We start from the raw sequence: 23,551 nt of genomic DNA, 5'->3' as shown, positions 1-23,551 counted from the left end.
TATCTCTGGAGTGACGATAGAAGTGAGTGCAAAGGATGTAACTGAAGAAATAGATGCAGTGGTTGTTGCACGCCAACTGACCCGTATAGTGGATGGAGTTAGGAAGCTCAGTGGTTGGAGTAGGCCGACTGACCCGTATGGTGGATGGGCTGAGGAAGCCCAGTGGTTGGTGCAGGCCGACTGACCCGTATGGTGGATGGGCTGAGGAAGCCCAGTGGTTGGTGCAGGCCGACTGACCCGTATGGTGGATGGGCTGAGGAAGCCCAGTGGTTGGTGCAGGTCGACTGACCCGTATGGTGGATGGAGTGAGGAAGCTCAGTGGTTGGTGCAGGCCGACTGACCCGTTTGGTGGATGGAGTGAGGAAGCCCAGTGGTTGGTGCAGGCCGACTGACCCGTATGGTGGATGGGCTGAGGAAGCCCAGTGGTTGGTGCAGGCCGACTGACCCGTATGGTGGATGGGCTGAGGAAGCCCAGTGGTTGGTGCAGGCCGACTGACCCGTATGGTGGATGGGCTGAGGAAGCCCAGTGGTTGGTGCAGGCCGACTGACCCGTATGGTGGATGGAGTGAAGAAGCTCAGTCCATCCAGTATTTTGTTATTTGAAAAAGAGTCTCTCCCTTCATGCATATATTTGGGTTATGTGAGATATCTTGTAAGAGCCTTCTCTGTTGGTCACCTGCAGTGTGATAAATGTAAACTGTTTGGTCATGTCAAGTGTATGTAGATGGGAGGAGCATGCACCAGAATTCATGAAGTGCCCTGTTAGGGTGAAGGAGACCGAGGTGGCAAGAATTAGTCCAGCGTGTCTCCTATCCGGAGGTGGTCAGAAGAGTGGAAGAAGGAAGTAACGTTGAAGAAACCATGGTAGTTGTATTAGAGACTGTCGTGGAAATATTGAATCAAATATTTCTCAGATACCGGAGCTTGTGAATTCAAATAGACTTTACAAAAAGTAACAAAGCCGAGCAACTCCATGGAAGAACTGCCTTCTCTTGTTACAGACCTCAGACTTTTTATAGGTTTCCACTTTCAGATAACACACATGGTCACTCCCCTCTATGTAGATCATTAATACCCCTTGGACTCTGCCACCATTATCTTTCTGTCTCAATTCATGCTTGTTTACAGATTCTATTGGTGGCGTAACCATAGCGATGATACAAAAAATAAGACACATGTAATGCAGGTGTCTGTCCAATGATACTCATATGATTACATAATGGCTTCCCTAAGCCTGTAATGGCACAGACATACATATAAAATTCAATCATATGCCTTAAAGCTAGTCACAGGACCAGGCATTGACGTCCCTCAGGCCTACAACAGCACAGGCATACATTTTCTGCTTAAGTTCTGTTTTTACATGTCTAGTGATTAACTCCATGTTGACCCAGCTCTGTTCACCTGAGCTCAGCATTTATTCTGCTTGCACATGTCTATTAATTAACCTTATGTTGATTCTGCTTACTACTTCTGGGAGAACAGTCTAGATACTGGAATATCACCCATAGTCATGAATATTCTCCCGCAAGACCTCAGTAAATGTTGCTCGCCAACCAGATCCTGACACAATGCATGTTAAAAAAAAAAACGGTGGACTTTGTATTGTTTATTGCATTGGTTATAAACTGTACAGCGCAAACAAATAAGACATCTGAGAAAACAGGCATTATGAATGCGGCTGAATGTTTTTTTTAATTGATTTTACAGCAGAGGTATTACAAGGAATCCTGTCTATGAATGCTCTGTCTACACAGGCCCTTGAGCCTGTGTAGGGATGTGATTTGTTTTATCACTGAAGGAGTGGGGTGGGTCTTTTTGTTGTTGTTGATAAATGTTATTTTTGTATTGTATTTGATGCTGGTATTAATAGATTTAGATGTATTTTTTTATTTTTTTTTTCTTCCGTTCACTACCCGTACAGTAGGTGGCGACAATAAACCAATAGGTGTAGTCTGCCGTAAAAGAACAAGAGAAGCCTGCGTCATCACGTCATTTTGAAGGGAGAAAAAATAATGGCGGCTCTTGTTATGGGATGGAATAGTGCATGCATGAGATAAGTCTTCAAAAAACATTTTTTGTGATAAATCTTTCCGAAAAAAAAACCAAGGTGTCAACGTAACAAGTGTCAGAATGGCTCACCGATACCTCCGCTTGTCAAGAGGTGGCAGGAATCTATTCAAAATGTTGTTGCCTCCAAACGTCAGAACAACTAACGTTAGCTGTGCACGACTGGTGAGTTGCAATCTAGCTAACGACGTTACAACATCAAAATAAAATGGTGCTAGTCGATTCTTATTGCATGACAAGGCATTAAGAGTTTGTTTTGGGAATGTGCAGTCTTTCCATGTCGTCTGTTTTTTGTAGAAAAATCTAGATACTGTCATAATCCAACATTATTTTGCCCAACAAAACAACCTGTCGTTGTAGCTAGCATAACAGGCCTGCGAATGACATTGCCGTGGTTCGATAACACAGGGCGAGATTACATCATGAATTAAATTGTTATTTAATGTTAGCTAGTCAACTATCGCTTGCCAAACCAACGTTACAACATGTCTAGTTAGTTAGGTAACGTTATGTATGCACGTGTAGTGACTATTTTGCATTCGGCAATGTTAAAATACGGACTACGCCGGGTACGCACGCATGGTGATTGTGTCCTTCCACACCAGATGCGATCAGGACACGCAGGTGGAAAGATCACAAAGAGCTCTGAACGAATGAATTTAATTTGGGGACAGGTCGAAACGGAAATGAAACATTCATGGACATTTAGCTAGCTAACTTGCTGTTGGTAACTCATTTGTCCTGGGATATAAACATTGGGTTGTTATTTTAATTGAAATGTACAAGGCCCTTTTTCTTGCTTGGTCTTTGTAGAATATCAACCCATTTTGAGTAACACACAAAAGCGTGTGTTCTCTACTCCTACAATTAATTCACAGATAAAAGGGGAAACCCAGTTAGGTAAAAAGTGATCTCTCCTAGTAAGGTCTCTCTATTTTATGTGGTGTTGGCAACCTGCTGGACTGTGGACCTCGTTCATCTTTAATTAAATCACCTAAGCGGGTTTATGCTCCTAAAAACCAATGAGGAGGCAGGACTTGCAGCGCATCAAACTTCTAAAATAGAACCAAGTTGATAGAACCAGGTTCTATTTTAGCGCCTGGCTATGCAGACACTCACAAGCAATTTGGATGAAATTATTGAGTAATATGTATGTGTACATTTATTTTGCAACGTTTGCGCACGCAATGGAGCCAGTGTGGTCAGGATGTTGTTCAACTTGACAGTAAAGTGAATGTTTAAGATTTCAGAGCGATCATTAAACTAGCTAATGATGCTTCAGTTTTTTTAAATCTCTACCTATTTTATGTTGTAGTGTTACTCTGAGAAATGACAGTAGGCAACAACAAAACATGTAATGGAGCAATATTTCTGAAGTGTATTCCATGACGTTTTCACATGTACTTGGTTTCTATACGTAGTACTCAAGAAAAGACAAGTGTTTCTCAAATCTTTTTTTGTTTATTTATTTCATGGTATCCAATACAGACTCGGGAGAGGTGAAGGTCGAGAGCCATTTGTCCTCGCAGCCGGCTGCGACAGAGCCTGGAATCGAACCAGGTTCTCTAGTGGCACAGCTAGCAACTGCGATGCAGTGCCTTAGACCACTGCGCCACTCGGGAGGCCCGTGTTTCTCAACTCTAACTATTCCAATAATAATAATACTAATACTACTACTACTACTACTACTTAATGGTTTAAAAACTAGACCTAATTGAGCAGTTGGAGGTGTGCTGCTGTTTGAATCGATCAAAAAATGTAAAAGGACAGTGATCCCCACGGATGGAGTTGAGGAAAAAGTGTGTTATTTAGTGCAACATTACTTTTTCCAAGCATTCTGGGTCTGTATAGCTCAGTTGATAGGGTATGGCACTTGCAACACCAGTGTTGTGGGTTTGAATCCCTGGATCATCCTTTCGTAAAATGAATGCATACATGACTAAGTAGCTTTGGATAAAAGCGTCTGCTAAATGACATATGTTTTGTTGATTGTCATCTTTCATTTTCAAGGTCTCCAGCCAAGCAGACAGCCAGATAGTACTTGAAAGAAGGACCCTGTTTGAACATGTGTTGGGTGCCTATCAAAGACTCTGCTCCAAACCACCAAAAGGTATGTACCTCAACGTTCACTGTATTCATCTAGCAGATTCCCATTCTCTCTGATTTATATAGAACACAAAGCCTAATGTATTTATGGGTCATTAAAATGAGAGGATACGTTTTTCATGCTCATTTGATTTTGTTGATTTTTGTGCTCTAAAGTTTGGTGTTCTTACTTCAGGATTTGAAAAATATTTCCCCAATGGTCCGAAGAATGCTCCGAAGAGCAGTGAGTCCAACCCAACCAATGGAGAAGCCAAAGGTAATTTTAACCGCTTACAAAATATACTTTCCTGCCCTATGTTGTTAGCTGGCTAAGACCTACTGTACTACAGTGCATTCAGAAAGTATTCAGACCCCTTCCCTTTATCCACATTTTGTTACGTTTTAGCCATATTAAAATGTATTAAGTAAAAAACAGTCCTCATAAAAAACGAGGAGTATCCCATAATGACAAAGCGAAAACAGGTTTTTAAGACATTTTTGCATATTCATTCATGTATTCAGACCCTTTGCTATGAGACTTGAAATTGAGCTCAGGTGCATCCTGTTTGCATTGATCATTCTTGAGATGTTTCTACAACTTCATTGGAGTCCACCTGTGGTAAATTCAATGAATTGGACAGGCATACACCTGTCCCACAGGTGACAGTGCATGTCAGAGCAAATCTGGGGATGGGTATCTAAACATTTCTGCAGCATTGAAGGTCCCCAAGAACAGTGGCCTCCATTCATAAATGGAAGAAGTTTGGAACCACCAACACTCTTCTTAGAGCTGGCTGCCTGGCCAAACTGAGCAACTGGGGGAGAAGGGCCTTGGTCAGGGAGGTGACCAAGAACCTGATGGTCATGCTGACAGAGCTCCAGAGTTCCTCTGTGGAGATGGGAGAACCTGGGAGACTAGTCAGGGTCGAGGGAAAGTACAGAGAGGTACTTAATGAAAACCTGCTCCAGAGTGCTCAGGACCACAGACTTGGGAGGCAAAGGTTCACTTTCCAACAGGACAACGACTCTAAGCACACAGCCAAGACAATGCAGGAGTGGCGCCGGGACAAGTCTGTGTCCTTGAGTGGCCCAGCCAGAGCCCGGACTTGAACCTGATCGAACATCTCTGGAGAGACCTGAAAATGGCTGTGCTTCCCATCCAACCTGACAGAGCTTGAGGATCTGCAGAGAAGAATGGGAGAAACTCAAGGCTGTAATCGCTGCCAAAGGTGCAGCGATTATAAAGGGTATAAAGGGTCTGAATACTTATGTCAATGTGATATTTTTTAATTTAATTTTTATACATTTTCTAAACACCTGTTTTTGCTTCGTCATTATGGGGTATTGTGTGTAGATTGAGGGTGAAAAAACAATTGAATCAATTTCAGAATAAGGCTGTAACGTAACAAAATGGTGAAAAAGTCAAGGGGTCTGAATTCTTTCCCAATGCACTGTATGTGGCGGTTAACAAAATGTTAACTTTTCCAGTGTTTAGATGAGGTATGTCATCATGTAAACGATATCTATGGAAGCCTCTGTGAACTACTGCACTACACCAATTCCATGTTCTAAACAGAGGGTTGACTTCGGTTTTAGGCTGAAAACTGTGTCTATCTGCCTTCTCAGAGGCCAAGCCAACTACCAATGCACAGAAGGCCACTGGTAGATCTAGTGGAGGAGGTGGTGCCTCAGGTGGAGGAGGAAAAAGAGGAGGCAGGAAGGATGAGTCCCATTGGTATAGCCGGCTTCAAAAGGTGAGAATCAACACCTGAAACCTGGTCTGAAGTTGACTTAATGATTTGGGTATTTGGAGCATGCTAACCAAGGTCCTACCACTCCTACCATTATTTTTGCACTACTGTTAGCATCATGTCAATGTTAAACTGTTGTAAACAAAACCCAGCTCCCAACAAGACAATATAGTGCACAGTACAAACAGAGCAAATGAGACAAAACGATACAATGATATCGGTTATTTCAAATTTTTCCGCAACGTGTTTATCCTTAGGGTGATGTGCCATGGGATGATAAGGAGTTTCGTATGTACTTCCTGAGTGGCGCTGCGTTTTGGACCATGGTTACGTACTTCTTTTTTTTACGGGAAGGAGGGAGAGAGGTCACTTGGAAAGACTTTGTCAATAACTACCTCTCGAAAGAAGTCGTAAGTATTCTATTAGTATCATTGATAGGAAAATGGTGTGTAATTTTTAACAATATGAAATCGTGTGTTTGGCTAGAGGTTAGATGTTCGTTTGCTTGATGTATGGATTGAATCTGATGATTTGTCCACTGCTGTTGATCATCTCACATTCGGGGACTTGAATGGGGATTTTTCTTTTTCTCTCTAGGTTGACAGATTGGAGGTAATAAACAAGCGCTATGTGAAAGTGGTATTTACACCCGGAAAGACTCCAGTTGATGGAGTAAGTTAAATATTTGTACCCATAAACATTTTTTTCTTTTTATGCATGTGTTCTCTTCCTCACTTGTTAGAACAAAGGTAGTAATGAGTGGGTGGATTTTTGTACCCAGCAATACGTGTGGTTTAACATCGGCAGCGTGGACACGTTTGAGCGGAACCTAGAGACAGCTCAGTATGAGATGGGTATCGAGGGGGAGAACCGTCTGCCAGTGGTGTACTCTGCTGAAAGCGACGGGTAAGTTGGACACCAAATGGACTGAAATGGGAAGAGATCACTTTATTAAGAAACGCTCCTTTTCCGTTGGGAACACGGCCCAGCTCTATTCCCAGTAGCACATCTCTCTTCTCCCCTCAGGTCGTTCCTGCTCAGCATGTTGCCCACCGTGCTCATCATCGGCTTCCTGCTCTTCATGCTGCGACGGGGGCCAGCGGGAGCTGGCCGACCGGGCGGCCGGGGCATGGGCGGACTATTCAGTGTCAGCGAGACAACGGCCAAGGTGTTGCGCGATGAGATCGACGTGAAGTTCAAGGATGTGGCAGGCTGCGAGGAGGCCAAGCTGGAGATCATGGAGTTTGTCAACTTCCTCAAGAACCCCAAGCAGTACCAGGACCTGGGCGCCAAGATCCCCAAGGTGAGCCGGCAGGAGAGAACTTTGCTTATAAGCAATATGTATGAACAGTTTATGAAAGTTCCACTTAGCCTATCATAGGGCAAGGGGGAGCTACCACCATATTTTTTATTTTATATATATATATATATATCAGATCTCTTTAGGGGATAGGGGCAGGGGGTTGTTTCTAGGAGTAAGTAAGCAATGAGCATGTTCCAGAGGGTCGATATGTTACAGCAGTCTTCTGGGATGCACAGCATGACTGCAAAACCGACAACCTGGAACACCACCAAAGTCATACTCTTCTATGTCACAGGGGGCCATCCTGACGGGTCCCCCTGGCACAGGGAAGACCCTGCTGGCCAAGGCCACTGCCGGAGAGGCCGACGTCCCCTTTATCACCGTAAACGGCTCAGAGTTCCTGGAGATGTTTGTGGGCGTGGGTCCCGCCAGGGTAGGTGACAACACTGTGGATCTTGGTGTCAGTATATTTTGGGTTGATGGACATTTCTGATTGATTGCACAATGTATTGTTCATTTCACCATGTCAACCCTTTTTTATTTTCATTTTTTCATCGAAGCTTAACTGATTTTTATTTATATATTTATTTTTTTAATTATTATTTTTTATCCGAAGGTTAGCAATGCAAACAAGTACATGTAAAATACCATAGCGAATGCTAGCTAAATGCTAACAAACGCATGCAAACATTTTATACAGTCTCTTGCAAACTATTTGCAGGACAGACATCCAGCTCATAAAGTTAAACAAGTAACAAAAAAATGCTATATTTTTCTGCATGCACAAAACAAATATTAGACAGTATGGCTCTTGATCCAGGAGGGGATTCTCTGCTGTTACCAATAGAGGAGTTTGATTGCAGGAAGCTAACCACTTCGCTAGATAACTAGGTACTAAGTTGGCAAACCAAATGCACAACTGCAGAGCGTCTAGCACATTTTTTAGAAAGTTAACTTATTAGTTCTAAGATATCTAGCTGGCAAACATTTAGTTGTGAATTCCATACTGTAACTAGATAACCTAGTGCGTGCTGCACAGTGGTGAGTGACTCCTACGGCTCTGGTCTCTCGTCGTTGTGTACTTGTAAACAAGCAACATGTGACTGGGGAACACCGGTAAGCTTCATAATGTGGCAGGTGAAATGAAGAATGTGATCCGCTTTATCTCGTAACGTATTGCACAAGTTGACTACAGGTATTTACTTAATAAAAAGTAGATAGAAATATTAAGATTTATAAAACTTTAGAGAAATAGTTTCAACAGTATTGAAAAATCATCCCGTGGCTATTTCCAAATGCCCTGGTATATACGGTGTGACGCCAAAGCCTAATGTACTCTGGGTTTTATTCTCTCCCTGCTTTGTGCTTTCCAGGTTCGAGATCTGTTTGTCATGGCCCGTAAGAACGCCCCTTGCATCCTCTTCATTGACGAGATTGACGCCGTTGGGCGCAAGCGAGGCAGAGGGAACTTTGGTGGCCAGAGCGAGCAGGAAAACACCCTCAACCAGCTGCTGGTCGAGATGGATGGTGTGTATCGCTCAGGGTCAAATTAACCAAGGCTCAGGGCAAAAATGTATGCTTCATCAAATCCAGGCCAAATTTTGCAATGACTGGGGCAATAAAATGCCCCAGCAAAATACGTAGTCCACTCATTTTGCGAGGTCTGTCTCTACACAGGCCTCCGCAGTAGGGATGGACACGGTTATTCGAATATCTGAACATACTTTAGTATTCAATTACTTGGGAGAGTATTCATTTTTGAGAAAATAGGAAGTGAAGTGGGGAGATTTTATTCAATGCAAGAATGGAATTAAAATTACAGAATTAAGTTGGCTACAATGATCAACCAACATGCAGGCTGTTGTTTCATATGAATGGAGTTGTAGACATTGGACAGGGAGCGCAGTAAAATGGCCTCAATTAGCCATGCTACCTGAGCTGGCTACTGCCTGAGCTGGCTACTGCCTGAGCTGGCTACTGCCTGAGCTGGCTACTGCCTGAGCTGGCTACTGATTGAAATTATAATTAGACGAGTGTTTCTTAGTCCTGGTCCGGTAGACCCAAAGGGGTCCACATAGTTTTTTGTTTTTACCCTAGCACTACACACCTGATTCCACTAATCAAAGGTTTGATAGTTGATTCAGTGTTTCCCCTGGTATTGGGCGTGGCCAATTGCACGTTCTCCAACCAACGTTTGTATCGGCCACAGAGACATTTTGCGGTTTAATGCTAATTTCCTGCAATTCTACACGTCTTTTCATGGGGCTGGGAGAATGTAATGTCATTTTTAAAGCTACTTTCCTGTAATTCTCTTTGTTAGTATGCTATCTGAGTGACTCAAACATTATAACGAAATAACTGGGGGCCCCCATGGCAAATTTTTGATTCTCTCTCAAAGTATTTTTGTTAGTTCTCTAAGATCTTATAAAAATATATATATATGCATGTATATATGTTTATCTTTTCTACAAACTTGTATGTACATCTACAGATTGGTGTCTGTTTGGAAGCACACCACTGGTGGGAAAATGCACATTTTCTTGATGATTTTTAGAATATTCTGTCACCAGTTGGATGGGAACCTAGCTACTGACAACAGCTGGGCCTGCTATTGCTAAATGAATATAGGGGAAACACTGATAATGGAATCAGGTTGTGTGTGTGTGTGTGTGTGTGTGTGTGTGTGTGTGTGTGTGTGTGTGTGTGTGTTGCTAGGGTAAAAACTACAATATGCACCCCTTTGGGGTCGATCAGGATTAAGAAACACCGATTTAAACAGAATCCGTATGACACTGCCACCTACCTTTTTTTTTCTTTGTTTCCAGGGTTCAACACAGCAACCAATGTAGTAGTGCTAGCCGGTACTAATAGACCTGACATTCTGGACCCTGCACTGATGAGGCCCGGACGCTTTGACAGACAGATTTACATTGGTACGAGCCCATATGCCCCCTGACTGCTAGGGTTTCCTCCTGTTCTGGATTAATATAGTTGTTGGATATGGTCAAATAAAATATGAATTCACTAATACAGGAAAATGAAAGTTGTTTCTATGGTTATCTGTTATTGAACCACCGTGTAATGATGATCCTATTACCACAACATGTCACATATCATAACCTATCCAGGAGCCTGAAATTGTTTTTAGTAGTAATTGGTCAACCTTTCGTCGATGCTAAAAGGAATGACTGACCAAGTTAGGAAACCGTGGAAAAGCTTTTGAACATTGGTAACATTGTTTTCGCAGGTCATCCTGACATTAAAGGCAGATCGTCCATATTTAAAGTGCACTTGAGGCCTTTGAAAATGGATGCAGAGATGGACAAAGAAGCTCTGGCCAGGAAAATGGCTGCCCTCACCCCAGGCTTCTCAGGTAGGTTTTTGAGGCACACTGGGGGGATGCCATTTTAGACAATGGTGTCAGAACTGCCATCATTGGGTTTATAGGCCTAGTTAAAATGATCACAAACTGTTAACATATGGTTGACAAGCCATATTCAGAATGTCATATACTGCATACCAGGGTTTAAGTTAGCTGGTAATAACCAGCTTTTGTCGATTCAAAAAATTAATTAAAGCTGCAATATGTCACTTTTTTGGGAGACCTGACCAAATCCACATAGAAACTTGAATTGTACATCTGTCATTCTCATTGAAATCAAGTCTAAGAAGTGGTAGATATGTTCTATGTGCACTATTTCTATGCTTCCTGTGCTTAAGTTTAGTTTTTAGCGTCTTTTACTGTCTCTTACTTTTGGATTTGTACACCAGCTGATAATACAGTATTTTTGGCTTATGGAAAAGATTTTTCACAGGGGTACAATGATTCTCTACACTGTACTTGCTTTTATTTTAAAAAAAATAGATAAACTGAACTATTAGAATTTTAGCAACCAGGAAATTGCGACGCGATTTTTGCACGGTACATCTTTAAAAGCCTATAAATAAAGTTGTCGCAGGCCAAATTTTGCATATCATGCATCCCGATTGCTCGCTTCAGCACCTTCCTCTCACTACTTGCGCGCTGATTTAGGTGCATGCTGCTGAGAGGGCAAGATTGGAGGAGTCTTGGGCTACTGTTGATTTAAGAGGATGGGATGCCTTTTTCATTGAAATAAAATTAAAATTAGAGTATGCCTACAGTGAAAAGCCTACAAGGGGAATTTCCTTAAAGATACGTTTTTAATACTGTAGTGAACAAAGATGGGAAGAATGTTGGCATGGCCAAATAAATGCAGGCTACTGTGTAACTCGCTATTCAGGTAGGATGCAATTTAACTTATTTTTTTTCGTATTTATAATTTTGTATTACTATTACTGTATATTATTGTAGACCTATTTATTAATTAAAACCAGTCTTAAAATATGCACAATGTGTTTTGTTTCATTCTGTTGAGACAATTTCCAAGGCTAAATTAAGTTTAATCTGTTTTTTCTTTATTTTGTGCTCCGTATTTAATTTAAGATGGGTTGTAAGTAGGCCTGTTGTAAAATAAATATTAACATATTACTGTCATTTGTTGGGTACGGTAGGCACCAGCCTTTCTTGGTAATTGCTGCAGTACAGCCTGTTCAATACTTTTGTGAAGGTTTATTAAACCATTTCGTAAATGTTTTGTTTCAATCTGAGCCATTTTCTTTGGCCAAATTTAAGTTCCAACTGTAATGTTTGCCGCAATATAATATCCTGCTCGTATTTTCCATATAAACAATGGCTTGACTCACCCTCATAAAGTTTAGAAACTTTTGTGAAGGTGTGGCTATTAGCCTGTTATACTGCAGTCCTATGGTATGAAGGCATTGCACAGCGTCGCACCAATTGACTCCGACAGTTGAACTTGAGGTGAGGAAGAATGTTTTAGTTACACCAAAATCTTACAATATAATGCTGATCTTTATAAATTTTTTTTTAAAAGGATTTGGATTTGAACATTTGCGAAGTAGCCTCCTCCTGTACACCTGTATCTGTATAACAGGCGTGGTAGCGTCCTCCTGTACACCTGTATCTGTGTAACAGGCGTGGTAGCCTCCTCCTGTACACCTGTATCTGTGTAACAGGCGTGGTAGCGTCCTCCTGTACACCTGTATCTGTGTAACAGGCGTGGTAGCCTCCTCCTGTACACCTGTATCTGTATAACAGGCGTGGTAGCCTCCTCCTGTACACCTGTATCTGTATAACAGGCGTGGTAGCGTCCTCCTGTACACCTGTATCTGTATAACAGGCGTGGTAGCCTCCTCCTGTACACCTGTATCTGTATAACAGGCGCGGTAGCCTCCTCCTGTACACCTGTATCTGTATAACAGGCGTGGTAGCCTCCTCCTGTACACCTGTATCTGTGTAACAGGCGTGGTAGCCTCCTCCTGTACACCTGTATCTGTATAACAGGCGTGGTAGCCTCCTCCTGTACAGATCTGTATAACAGGCGTGGTAGCGTCCTCCTGTACACCTGTATCTGTATAACAGGCGTGGTAGCCTCCTCCTGTACACCTGTATCTGTATAACAGGCGCGGTAGCGTCCTCCTGTACACCTGTATCTGTGTAACAGGCGTGGTAGCGTCCTCCTGTACACCTGTATCTGTGTAACAGGCGTGGTAGCGTCCTCCTGTACACCTGTATCTGTATAACAGGCGTGGTAGCCTCCTCCTGTACACCTGTATCTGTATAACAGGCGCGGTAGCGTCCTCCTGTACACCTGTATCTGTGTAACAGGCGTGGTAGCCTCCTCCTGTACACCTGTATCTGTGTAACAGGCGTGGTAGCGTCCTCCTGTACACCTGTATCTGTATAACAGGCGCGGTAGCGTCCTCCTGTACACCTGTATCTGTATAACAGGCGCGGTAGCCGCCTCCTGTACACCTGTATCTGTATAACAGGCGTGGTAGCCTCCTCCTGTACACCTGTATCTGTATAACAGGCGTGGTAGCCGCCTCCTGTACACCTGTATCTGTATAACAGGCGCGGTAGCCTCCTCCTGTACACCTGTATAACAGGCGCAGTAGTCTGACAAGGATAATGAACTGTATGTCGGTGTCGTAGCATGCCGCAGACATATCTCTCTCTCTCTGGTGCTAGGCCTAAGCTTCTCTTCCTTTTTTATATTTATTTGTTAAATATGAATATCCTACAGTGTATGCAATGCCCTGTTGCATTTAGGGTTCAAATCTCCGACAGCTGAACCGTGAGGTGGACAATTGTTATTTTAGGAAAGTAAAAACCAATAACACAATAGGCTATACATTTTGTAATGCTGCACATCGAATTACAAGGAATAGTGTTTTTAATAATGGCTGTTTTTAAGGACACGTAATTATCTGTTTATTGTTTTGCGCTGGCTAAGTGGGTTGACGCCCTAGTTAGTGCATTACAGATACAATGAATATGGATGACCAGTAAAGTGCTCAAATGTCAGTTAAATAAAAATGTTCCCGGTCACTTGTCCGGTGAAAACCCTGCTGCTTACATACAATACTGTATAATGTTGCATTTTCCCTGTACATTTTCATATTGATACTTGTACACAAAAACAAAATATGAATTTGTGAGGTCTTTCTTACAATGCTGATATATTTTTTGCCTTTCAATTTTAATATGCTCGTTGAAAACTGCTCTGGATGAGGCTCAACTATAAAAAAAGAAATATCCATTTATATTCTATTCTGTTTTGTTAGGTGCTGATATTGCCAATGTGTGCAATGAAGCCGCGCTGATTGCTGCTCGCCACCTAGCGGACTCAATTAACCAGAAGCACTTTGAGCAGGCCATCGAACGCGTGATCGGAGGTGAGCACAAGCGCATACATATACAAATGCACACATACTGATTTTGCTACATACCGTATTAAGCCACTCGGTCTCCCAAGTGGGGCAGCGATATAATGGCACTGAATCTCAGTGCTAGAGGCATCACTACAGACCCTGGTTCAATTCCAGGCTGTATCACAACCGGCCGTGATCGGGAGTCCCGTAGGGAGGCGCACAATTGGCCCAGCTTCGTTAGGTTAGGCCGTCATTGTAAATAAGAATATGTTCTTAACTGACTTGCCTAGTTTATAAAAAATAATAATAATAATATATATATATATATATTTTTTAAACTTTTACCCCTTTTTCGTGGTATCCAATTGGTAGTTGCAGTTTTGTCCCATCGCTGCATCTCCCATACGGACTCGGGAGAGGTGAAGGTCGAGAGCCGTGCGTCCTCCGTAACATAACCCAGCCAAGCCGCACTGCTTCTTGACACAATGCCCACTTAACCCGGAAGCCAGCCGCACCAATGTGTCGGAGGAAACACCGTACAACTAGACCGTGTCAGCGTGCGCCAGGCCCGCCACAGGAGTCGCTAGAGTGCGATGGGATAAGAACATCCCTGCCGGCCAAACCCTCCCCTAACTACGCTGGGCCAATTGTGCGCCGCCCCATGTGTCTCCTGGTTGCTGCCGGCTGCAACAGAGCCTGAACCAGGATCTCTTGTGGCACAGCTACCACTGCGATGCAGTGCCTTAGACCACTGCGCCACTCGGGAAGCCTGACTTGCCTAGTTAAATAAAATAAAAATGTGTCACATGTATTGGCTACTTACAAGCTGTGTTGTCAAGACCAGCAAACCATAGAGATGCAAGGAGCTCCAATATGACTTCTCTGTCAATTGTAATGTGATTTATTACATTTCACCTGAAATTTATTAAACTGAAAGTATAATGTATTCTAATCTATATGATCTAATTGAACTAGTGTGGCTTGATACATCGACTGGACTTTTTACACAGCAACAAAGATATTTTTTTGTGTACTAGCCTTCCCTGTGGCTCAGTTGGTAGAGCATGGTGTTTGCAACGCCAGGGTTGTGGGTTCGATTCCCACGGGGGGCCAGTACACAAAAAAAAAATGTATGCATTCACTACTGTAAGTCGCTCTGGATAAGAGTGTCTGCTAAATGACTAAATGTAAATGTAAACGTCATTGATTACTCACTCCTTCTGTTCTACCTCCATTCATTTTCCATATGAATAGGGTACCTTCTTTGTCATGCAGATTGTTTCAAAAGTCACACAGGTATGTCAACTACTTTCTGTTGTTGAATGTACAGGTCTGGAGAAGAAGACTCAGGTCCTGCAGCCTGAGGAGAAAAAGACTGTAGCTTACCACGAGGCAGGGCACGCTGTGGCAGGCTGGTACCTGGAGCACGCTGACCCTCTGCTCAAGGTATATTCTAGTCACTACCAATATTCTACCTGCCTCTCTATATACTGGTAGATCCTAGTCACTACCAATATTCTACCTGCCTCTCTATACTGGTAGATCCTAGTCACTACCAATATTATACCTGCCTCTCTATACGGGTCATTGTTTTGACCCATTCGTTAATGCTAATAATTATATTCATGCGATGTTACTATGCTAAACAAATCATTATCATGTACCTAGCTAGCAGAGATTCAATGAGGATGAGTGACAAGTACTTGAATAAATAATGATTTCATTAATATACAATAGGCTGCACTGTGCTGGTTAATTAATGAGTGGAGTTCTGAGTGTTTACGGTTTTCATGATTAATTACTCATTTTACGTTCATTGTTGGGCTACTGGCATGGGAGATTATCGCATTTGTAAAATAATACATTGTTGCTCGGGTTGTAGGTGGATCTACATTCAACTGCCAACTGTTGCAAACCAAATGGTGGCGTGGACAAATAATGTGTAGATGCTTGCCCCCGAGAGAGATGAAGTTTATGAATTCCCTGCCTGGGCTGCGGGACAGTGGAATTATGACATTTAATACATGTTATTTTGCGGGAGATGTTGTCCAACCAATCAACATCCAGAATCCAAACACCCCGTTTTATAATATTTACGCTATACTGGCTGGCTTTGCGAGTTGGATGGTCTTAACCATGCATCCTTAGAAAAAGTGTTATGTTAATATTGGTGGCTTTGTAAAACATCAGTCTGACTAGCTCTAGAGAATATATGCATACTTTGCAAGATATTAAAGGGATAGTTCACGGTTTTTGGCATTTTAACCCGTATCAGCCAGATTTAATACTGGGTGACCAATAACTGCCAGGCTCAACTTACCTCTGACATTTTGTCCTCTCTCCAGGTATCTATCATCCCCAGAGGCAAAGGGTTAGGCTATGCCCAGTACCTGCCTAAGGAGCAGTACCTATACACCAAGGAGCAGCTGCTGGACAGGATGTGCATGACGCTGGGTGGCCGCGTGTCTGAGGAGATCTTCTTTGGCCGCATCACCACGGGGGCCCAGGACGACCTCAGGAAGGTCACCCAGAGTGCGTACGCCCAGGTCTGTCCCCGTCCCCACCACCACCAGATTTATTCGCGTTTCTCTTTGTGTTTCACAGGGCTAGTACACAATGGGTTTATGACATTTACATCATTTAGCAGACGCTCTTATCCAGAGCGACTTACAAATTGGTGGATTCACCTTATGATATCCAGTGGAACAACCACTTTACAATAGTGCATCTAAATCTTTTTAGGGGGGGGGGGGGTTAGAAGGATTACTTTATCCTATCCTAGGTATTCCTTAAAGAGGTGGGGTAAGACGGTTGTACTAATCTCATGAAGGTGTGTGTGTGTCACATTCCAGTTATTTGTTGTTGTTGAAGTAGAGTGGATTATCATATGACATTTTGCATTTTATTGAGACAGTAATGGAATGAGAGAGATGCATTCAAGTGGGAGAGTCTGTGAGAGGGGAGGACATGAGGATTGAACTCGAGTTTCCGGTGGGGAGAAGCACACTGTCACGAGAATATTCAATCCCAATGATGATAACTAACAATCATTAAAGCTTTGACTAATTCCCCGAGGTTTGTAAGACCCTGGGTTTAATAAGAATTAGGCAAAGACTCAGATTCTGCAAAAGGTTCGTAGTTTATTCAGAGGAGTCAAATACATACACCGTCATTTTATAACTCTCACCCCCCACCTACGCGCGTGCGCACACACACACTCTACCAGCCTAAGCTTCCCTAGGTTAGAGAGGCCTTGGAAGGGGCCTCTTTCCTGTTGTCCTTTGTTGTCTCAACTCTCACATTACTACATAGTAACACAATGGTCTAGTCACACACACATTATGGAATTATGACTCTTAACACATTTCATACAATTATATGATTTCGGGGTGGAATCCTTTAGTCATTACTTTAAACATATACATTCCTTTATCACATACACTGAGTGTACAAAACATTAGGAACACCTGGTCTTTCCATGATATAGACTGACCAGGTGAAAAGCTATGATCTCTTATTGACGTCACTTGTTAAATCCACTTCAATCAGTGTAGATGAAGAGGAGGAGACATGTTAAAGAAGGATTATATGTGTGCCATTCAGAGAGTGAATGGGCAAGACAAAATATTTAAGTGCCTTTGAACAGGGTATGCTAGTAGGTGTCAGGCGCACTGGTTTGAGAGTGTGAAGAACTACAACGTTACTGGGTTTTTCACGCTCAACAGTTTCCTTGTGTGTGTCAAGAATGGTCCACCACCCCTTGTCTTTTGGGTTGTGAACATGTACCCAGACCATGGTGCCTGCACACATTATATATATTTGTTTAATTAATTGAATATACAGAAAATCTCCATCTGTGGTATTAGGACATTCCAATAAAGTGTTACTCTGTTTCTACACCATTGTTTTTACAGATCGTGCAGTTTGGCATGAATGACAAGGTGGGCCAGGTGTCCTTCGACTTGCCCCGGCAGGGAGAGATGACCCTTGAGAAGCCCTACAGCGAGGCCACGGCGCGCCTCATCGACACGGAGGTACGCAATCTCATCCGAGAGGCGTACGAGCGTACCCACACCCTACTGGCTGAGAAGAAAGGCGACGTGGAGAAGGTACGTGTGGGAGCAGGTGTGGTGGTAGGACATAAAAACACTTACTCCTAGGCTTACACCGTCTCACACAGACACACAAGTAAAACTTACGCCAAATGTAATAATACATTTACCTTCAATGGTTGCCTGGTCAGGTGGCGCAGCGTCTGCTGGAGAAGGAGGTGCTGGACAAGAAGGACATGGTGGAGCTCCTGGGGCTACGGCCGTTCGCTGAGAAGTCCACCTACGAGGAGTTTGTGGAGGGCACGGGGGGCATGGATGAGGACACATCCCTGCCTGAGGGCCTCAAGGACTGGAACAAGGAGCGCGACAAGGAGGAAAGCACCGAGGAACAGGTGGCCCGACAGATCTCCGGAGGGATGCCCTTCTAACGGGGACTGCTTGGCCTCACCGAGGGTTGTTTTTTAGTATGAGGCTGTACTGAGATTAGAACAGGTTGGTGGAAGGACGTCAGTAAGCCCCACCTGAACGTTACCTGACTGAACCATGCCCAGGATCCCTCTGATTGGTCAGTTGCATCCTTTGCAATGGTCTGGGGGATGAAACATTCTGAACGTTGCAGATAAAAAATGTCATACAGGAGTTAAAAGTTCTGTCATGGTTAGAGTAAACAAAATATATCAAATCTTGTGGGTGGGTGGGGGACGGGGGGGTTATTAATTTGGGTTAAGAAGACACTAAGCCACACATCTAAAACTAAAAACTATGTAGAAAATATAATAGACCCGTTTTTTTTATTTTTTATAACTTACCTGTTTCTGGCCCTCAAAATTGATTTTGACTAACAAATCGGTCATAATAAAAAATTACAAAATCTGTGCAGCCCTCAGTTGAATTTCAAAATCCCAATGTGGCCCTTGAGCCAAAAAGTTTTGCCGCCAAATCTAAGATCGACTTACATTGCAGTCATGATTTTTTTTTTTTGGGGGGGGGGGTTTAACCTGTCACTAATAAAGCTATGTATTCCCTATTCAACATGGAGGAATAAGCATATCTGTTCACCACCAGATTATTTCAGCAGAGTTGAGCAGTTGGAAATCCCACTCATCGCTCACAGAGCGGGGTCACCGCTCACAGAGCGGGGTCACCGCTCTGGCGATCATCATCCTTTCTCCCGCTCCACCCAAAATAAAATCGCTCGGCACTCGAAGGAGAAAAAAAACTGCCGCTCCAAATTCGCTGTATTTGTTTAGTTTAAAACAATAATTTAAGTTATATCCCATCTTCTTTTGTGACTATGTACCATTTTTGTTTTGAAGTAGGCTATCATAAGAAGCTTCAACATTTCAACAACATGTCATAGGCTACTGAACAAGGACCTACCTGATGATATGCGGCCGCTGTGTTAAAAAATAAAAATGTGTTTCTCTTGATGATCAGGTAGGCTACTTCAGTTGTAACTGTGGCTGTGTAGTGCTCACATTTTACAGTTGATGGACAACTTTAACACTGTTACATGGAATCCTTTTTTTTCTTCTTTTTACAATAGCCTTTATAAAAATCTAAACGTCTCTGTTGTTGCTACATGAGCTCATTTGTTGTCTTGCCATCAATTACACAGGCTGTGAACTATTTCTTAGTCGACTCATATCAACATCTCTGAGCATTAGTATTGGAGGTAGGCTAAATAAATACACAAGAATAGGACTAATTTAAAATAACAGTGGTGAAGGACATTTTTTTGAGGTTCGCTCCAGCCAAATTACGCACGTTCTACTCCTCCCTCCACTCTGCTCACATCCTCTGTTTTACAAAGTACATTTCTGTCTAGATGTTCTGTAACTCCACCCAGCCTGAACAGGCCCCAGAGAGACTGACTATAGTGCCCTTTTCCAGGGATTGGATGGGAGCACTGCCCTTGATCTTCATGCCTTTAAGGCCCCCTTGAGTATAAGGCATGATGAGTGGGGCTTTAGAAGAGTGGGAGGGGAGACTAAGTTTTTTTTATATACTTCACAACCCAGCCAGTATTTAACTATGGATTACTTCAATGACCAAAAAAAATCTAAAATCCGTCTGGCTTTGTAAAGAAGGTTCACAGAAGTGTAGCTTGGGGTTGTTTCCTTGTTTTTGAAAAGAGGATTGTACATGAGATGTCAAAGCCAAGGTTGTTGTATAGATTTTGAGTAGATAGCAAAATGACTGAAATACTCCAGTAGTACATGAAATGTAGAAGAACAAATGATGTTCAGGAAATAAAGAAATTATGCTTGCAACTTCCCCCCCATTAATCTTTACTGTGAAGTGGAGTCAAACTCAAACTAATTGAAATATGTGAAGATTAATATTTTTTCGTACAGAAAAAAACTGACCAGGGCGATGAGTGAGTGATTTAAAAACATGCAACGGAAACCAAGGTTAGAACAGGTAAATGACGAAGTAAACGCACTGAATAAACACGACAATGCAGAAAGATACTGCATACACACACACTGCGTACTGTACACACTGGGGGGGGAACAAAGTTATGCATCACTGAGACCTGCCAACCTGCACGCAATCTGAGGTAAAAGTACGCTGGTTTGAAAAACAACCCTAAAATATGCAAAACATTATGCTTCTAGTTGGTTGGCACAATTTGTTTTTTGACTCAACCGTTTGAAGTTGGAGCTGAGCCCCCTCCCGTAGTCGTAGCACAGACAGAAGGGGAAACCCAGACATGTCACGGGCTATAAAGCTGAAACATCTGTTTTTAGAATGTTTTCTCACCACCAAATATGGTAGTGAGCCGAAGTCCAGTTGCGTTAGTGGGAGAAGATGGAACTAGGTCAAACGGGGCCGACAATCGGGCAAATTTTTCTCATCGATGAAACATCTGATCTCAAAAAAGTTATATTCCCAAAACTAGAATCTGTTACGATGCATTAAGTTTCGTAGACTTCATGCTTTGCCGAATTTTTTTTTTACATTTTATTTATTTTTTGAAATGTTTGCAAATGAAATACAGAAATATCTAAATTACGGTATGTATTCACACCCCTGAGTCAAAACATGTTAGAATCACCTTTGGCAGCGATTACAGCTGTGAGTCCTTATGGATAAGTCTCGGTGCTTCCCACTCTCAGACAGAACCAGGTTTTCCCGCTAGGATTTTGCCTGTGCTTAGCTCTATTCCATTTATTTTTATCATAAACTCCCACGTCTTGACGATGACGAGCATAGCCGTAACATGATGCAGCCACCACCATGCTTGAAAATATGAAGAGTTGTACTTAGTGATGTGTTAGATTTGCCCCAAACATAGCGCTTTGTATTCAAGACAAAGTCAATTTCTTTGCCACATTTTTTTTGTCCAGGTTTACTTCAGTGCCTTATTGCAAACAGGATGCATGTTTTGCGATATTTGTATTCGGTACAGGCTTCCTTTTCACTCTGTCAATTAGTTTCACACCCATTAAACTATGTCACCATTGGCCTCATGGTGAAATCCCTGAGTGGGTTTCCTTCCTCCCCGGCAACTGAGTTAGGAAGGACGCCTGTGTCTTTGTAGTGACTGGGTGTATTGATACACCATCCAATGTGTAAATAATATCTTCACCATGCACAAAGGGATAATCAATGGCTGCGTTTATTTATTTTTTTCTATTACACATCTGCCAATAGGTTCCCATCTTTGAGGCTTTGGAAAATCTCCTTGGTCTTTGTGGTTGAATCTGTGTGAAATTCACTGCTTGATTGAGGGACCTTACAATCATCTGTATGTGTTGGGGTAGAGATGAGGTAGGTGGTCATTCAAAAATCATGTTAAAGACTATTATTGCACATAGTCAGTCCATGCTACTTGTTAAGCACATTTTTCCTCCTGGATTTATTCAGGCTTGCCATAAAAGGGTTGAATACTTGACTCAAGACATTTCAGCTTTTTATTAATTTGTGAAAATGTCTATTGGGGGGGGGGTGTAGGCCATTGACACACTCAATGTAATCCATTTTAAATTCAGGCTGTAAGAAAATGTGGAAAAATTCAAGGGGTGTCTAGTTCCTTTAGACACTGTAAATGCTAGATATGTAACCTGATGGATTAGGTCAGGGATGGACGTGTGACACATTCATATAAGCCTAGTTCAGTTGTTTTGTATTTCAAATAGCCTGCAGCAAGCTAAACTACTACCTTGCATTCAGTAATTTAATTATTCAGAATTTTCTACCCAAACAAAATTTTAAGCCAGTTTTATATTTTCACAAGACTATCCACATGAACACCACCTATTAATTAGAATATTCAGACTCTTACATTCTTACCTATTAATTAGAATATTCAGACTCTTACATTCTTACCTATTAATTAGAATATTCAGACTCCTAAATATTTACCTACAAAAATGTAAGCTCGTTGACACCACCGCCATTTCATTTAGGATCAAACTGTGTTGGGTACATTGTTTGATATAATTTAAGACTCTTAAGTTACAGGAAGTGGCCATTGGTAGCCAACTTCTTGAGGGGGAAGTTGACTGCCTCCTCCCGGACTTCCTCTCTACCCAACCTTAGACCTACAGCAGCACCACATTGTCAGAAAATCCTAGGGAGAGCATGATTGTACATTTTTGAAACATATTTCTAGTTAGCTACTGAAGAGCAGCTAATTACCAAGTACCCATAAGTCTGTAGCATACCATTCCTACTGAGGCAGTCTTCTGCAAAACAATCACGGGTGTCGCATGGGGGTGCTACCGCTGCGCTGAAGTGGTACTCCTAGAAATTAAGGTTGGCAGGTCTGCATCACATCATATGTACCTCAGTGCTGCTTGTAATCATCAAATGCAAAAAAAAATATTCAGAGCTATAAAAGTAATACAAATATTGGTGAACACTTCTCCAGCAATGTTCATGAACGCCAAAAGCTATCCATATTTATGCCACCACAGTGCAATGCATATATAGACATAGTTGTGTCTGTTGTTTTTTGTTGTTGGTGTGTGCCGTTGGACATCTGGAATATTATCAATAATCAGCCAAGACAGCCTTGTTATTGTCGCTCAAACTCTCACTGTAGGGTTATCTAATGTGTTATGTAATGTGTACATTTTGTATTTTGCTCTGTTGTAAAAAAAAAAATTTTTTTGCAGTGTGAACATGACAATTATATACTGAACAAAAATATAAACGCAACGTGAAGTATTGGTCCCATGTTTCATGAGCTGAAATAAAAGATCCCACAAATGTTCTATACGTACATCTTATTTATCTCAAATTTTGAGCACAAATTTGTTTACATCCCTGTTAGTGAGCATTTCTCCTTTTGCCAAGATAATCCATCCACCTGACAGTTGTAGGTAGCATATTAAGAAGCTGATTAAATAGCATGATCATTAGAGGTGCACCTTGTATTGGGGACAAAAGGCCACTCTAAAATGTGCAGTTTTGTTACAATGCCACAGATGACTCAAGTTTTGTGCAATTGGCATGTTGACTGCAGGAATGTCAACCAGAGGTGTTGCCAAATAATTTAATGTTAATTTCTCTTCCATAAGCCA

The 23,551-nt window shown here is 42.2% G+C and overlaps 1 protein-coding gene across 2 annotated transcripts; it reads left to right on the top strand.

Annotated features, from left to right (window-relative positions):
- Positions 1 to 1,947: 1,947 nt before the first annotated feature.
- afg3l2 (AFG3-like AAA ATPase 2) lies at positions 1,948 to 20,290 on the top strand. 2 transcript variants are annotated; one of them, XM_014188303.2, is made up of 17 exons: positions 1,948 to 2,235; positions 4,081 to 4,180; positions 4,352 to 4,432; positions 5,782 to 5,909; positions 6,164 to 6,316; positions 6,504 to 6,578; positions 6,688 to 6,812; positions 6,933 to 7,209; positions 7,505 to 7,642; positions 8,583 to 8,736; positions 10,035 to 10,142; positions 10,457 to 10,582; positions 13,879 to 13,989; positions 15,296 to 15,411; positions 16,311 to 16,511; positions 17,880 to 18,074; positions 18,209 to 20,290. In XM_014188303.2, exons 1-17 carry the CDS (start codon positions 2,134 to 2,136, stop codon positions 18,443 to 18,445), a joined length of 2,427 nt encoding a protein of 808 aa, XP_014043778.1. In that variant the 5' UTR covers positions 1,948 to 2,133; the 3' UTR covers positions 18,446 to 20,290. The 2 variants fall into 2 exon arrangements, with proteins under 2 accessions (XP_014043778.1, XP_045570413.1); XM_045714457.1 differs by lacking the exon at positions 1,948 to 2,235 and having other exon boundaries at positions 5,752 to 5,909.
- Positions 20,291 to 23,551: the final 3,261 nt, after the last annotated feature.

This window comes from Salmo salar, chromosome ssa03, assembly GCF_905237065.1.
Source record: "Salmo salar chromosome ssa03, Ssal_v3.1, whole genome shotgun sequence".
NCBI lineage: Eukaryota > Metazoa > Chordata > Actinopteri > Salmoniformes > Salmonidae > Salmo > Salmo salar.
This window is presented reverse-complemented; position numbering and strand designations above follow the sequence as displayed.

What these genes read in the sequence shown, in the direction of transcription:
- afg3l2 (XM_014188303.2), top strand. Translation starts at nt 2,134, where the DNA reads ATGGCTCACCGATACCTCCGCTTGTCAAGAGGTGGCAGGAATCTATTC. An exon ending in GAAAGACTCCAGTTGATGGA is followed by an intron (nt 6,579 to 6,687) that starts GTAAGTTAAATA and finishes TTTTGTACCCAG; the next exon opens with CAATACGTGTGGTTTAACAT. An exon ending in CATCGAACGCGTGATCGGAG is followed by an intron (nt 13,990 to 15,295) that starts GTGAGCACAAGC and finishes TTGAATGTACAG; the next exon opens with GTCTGGAGAAGAAGACTCAG.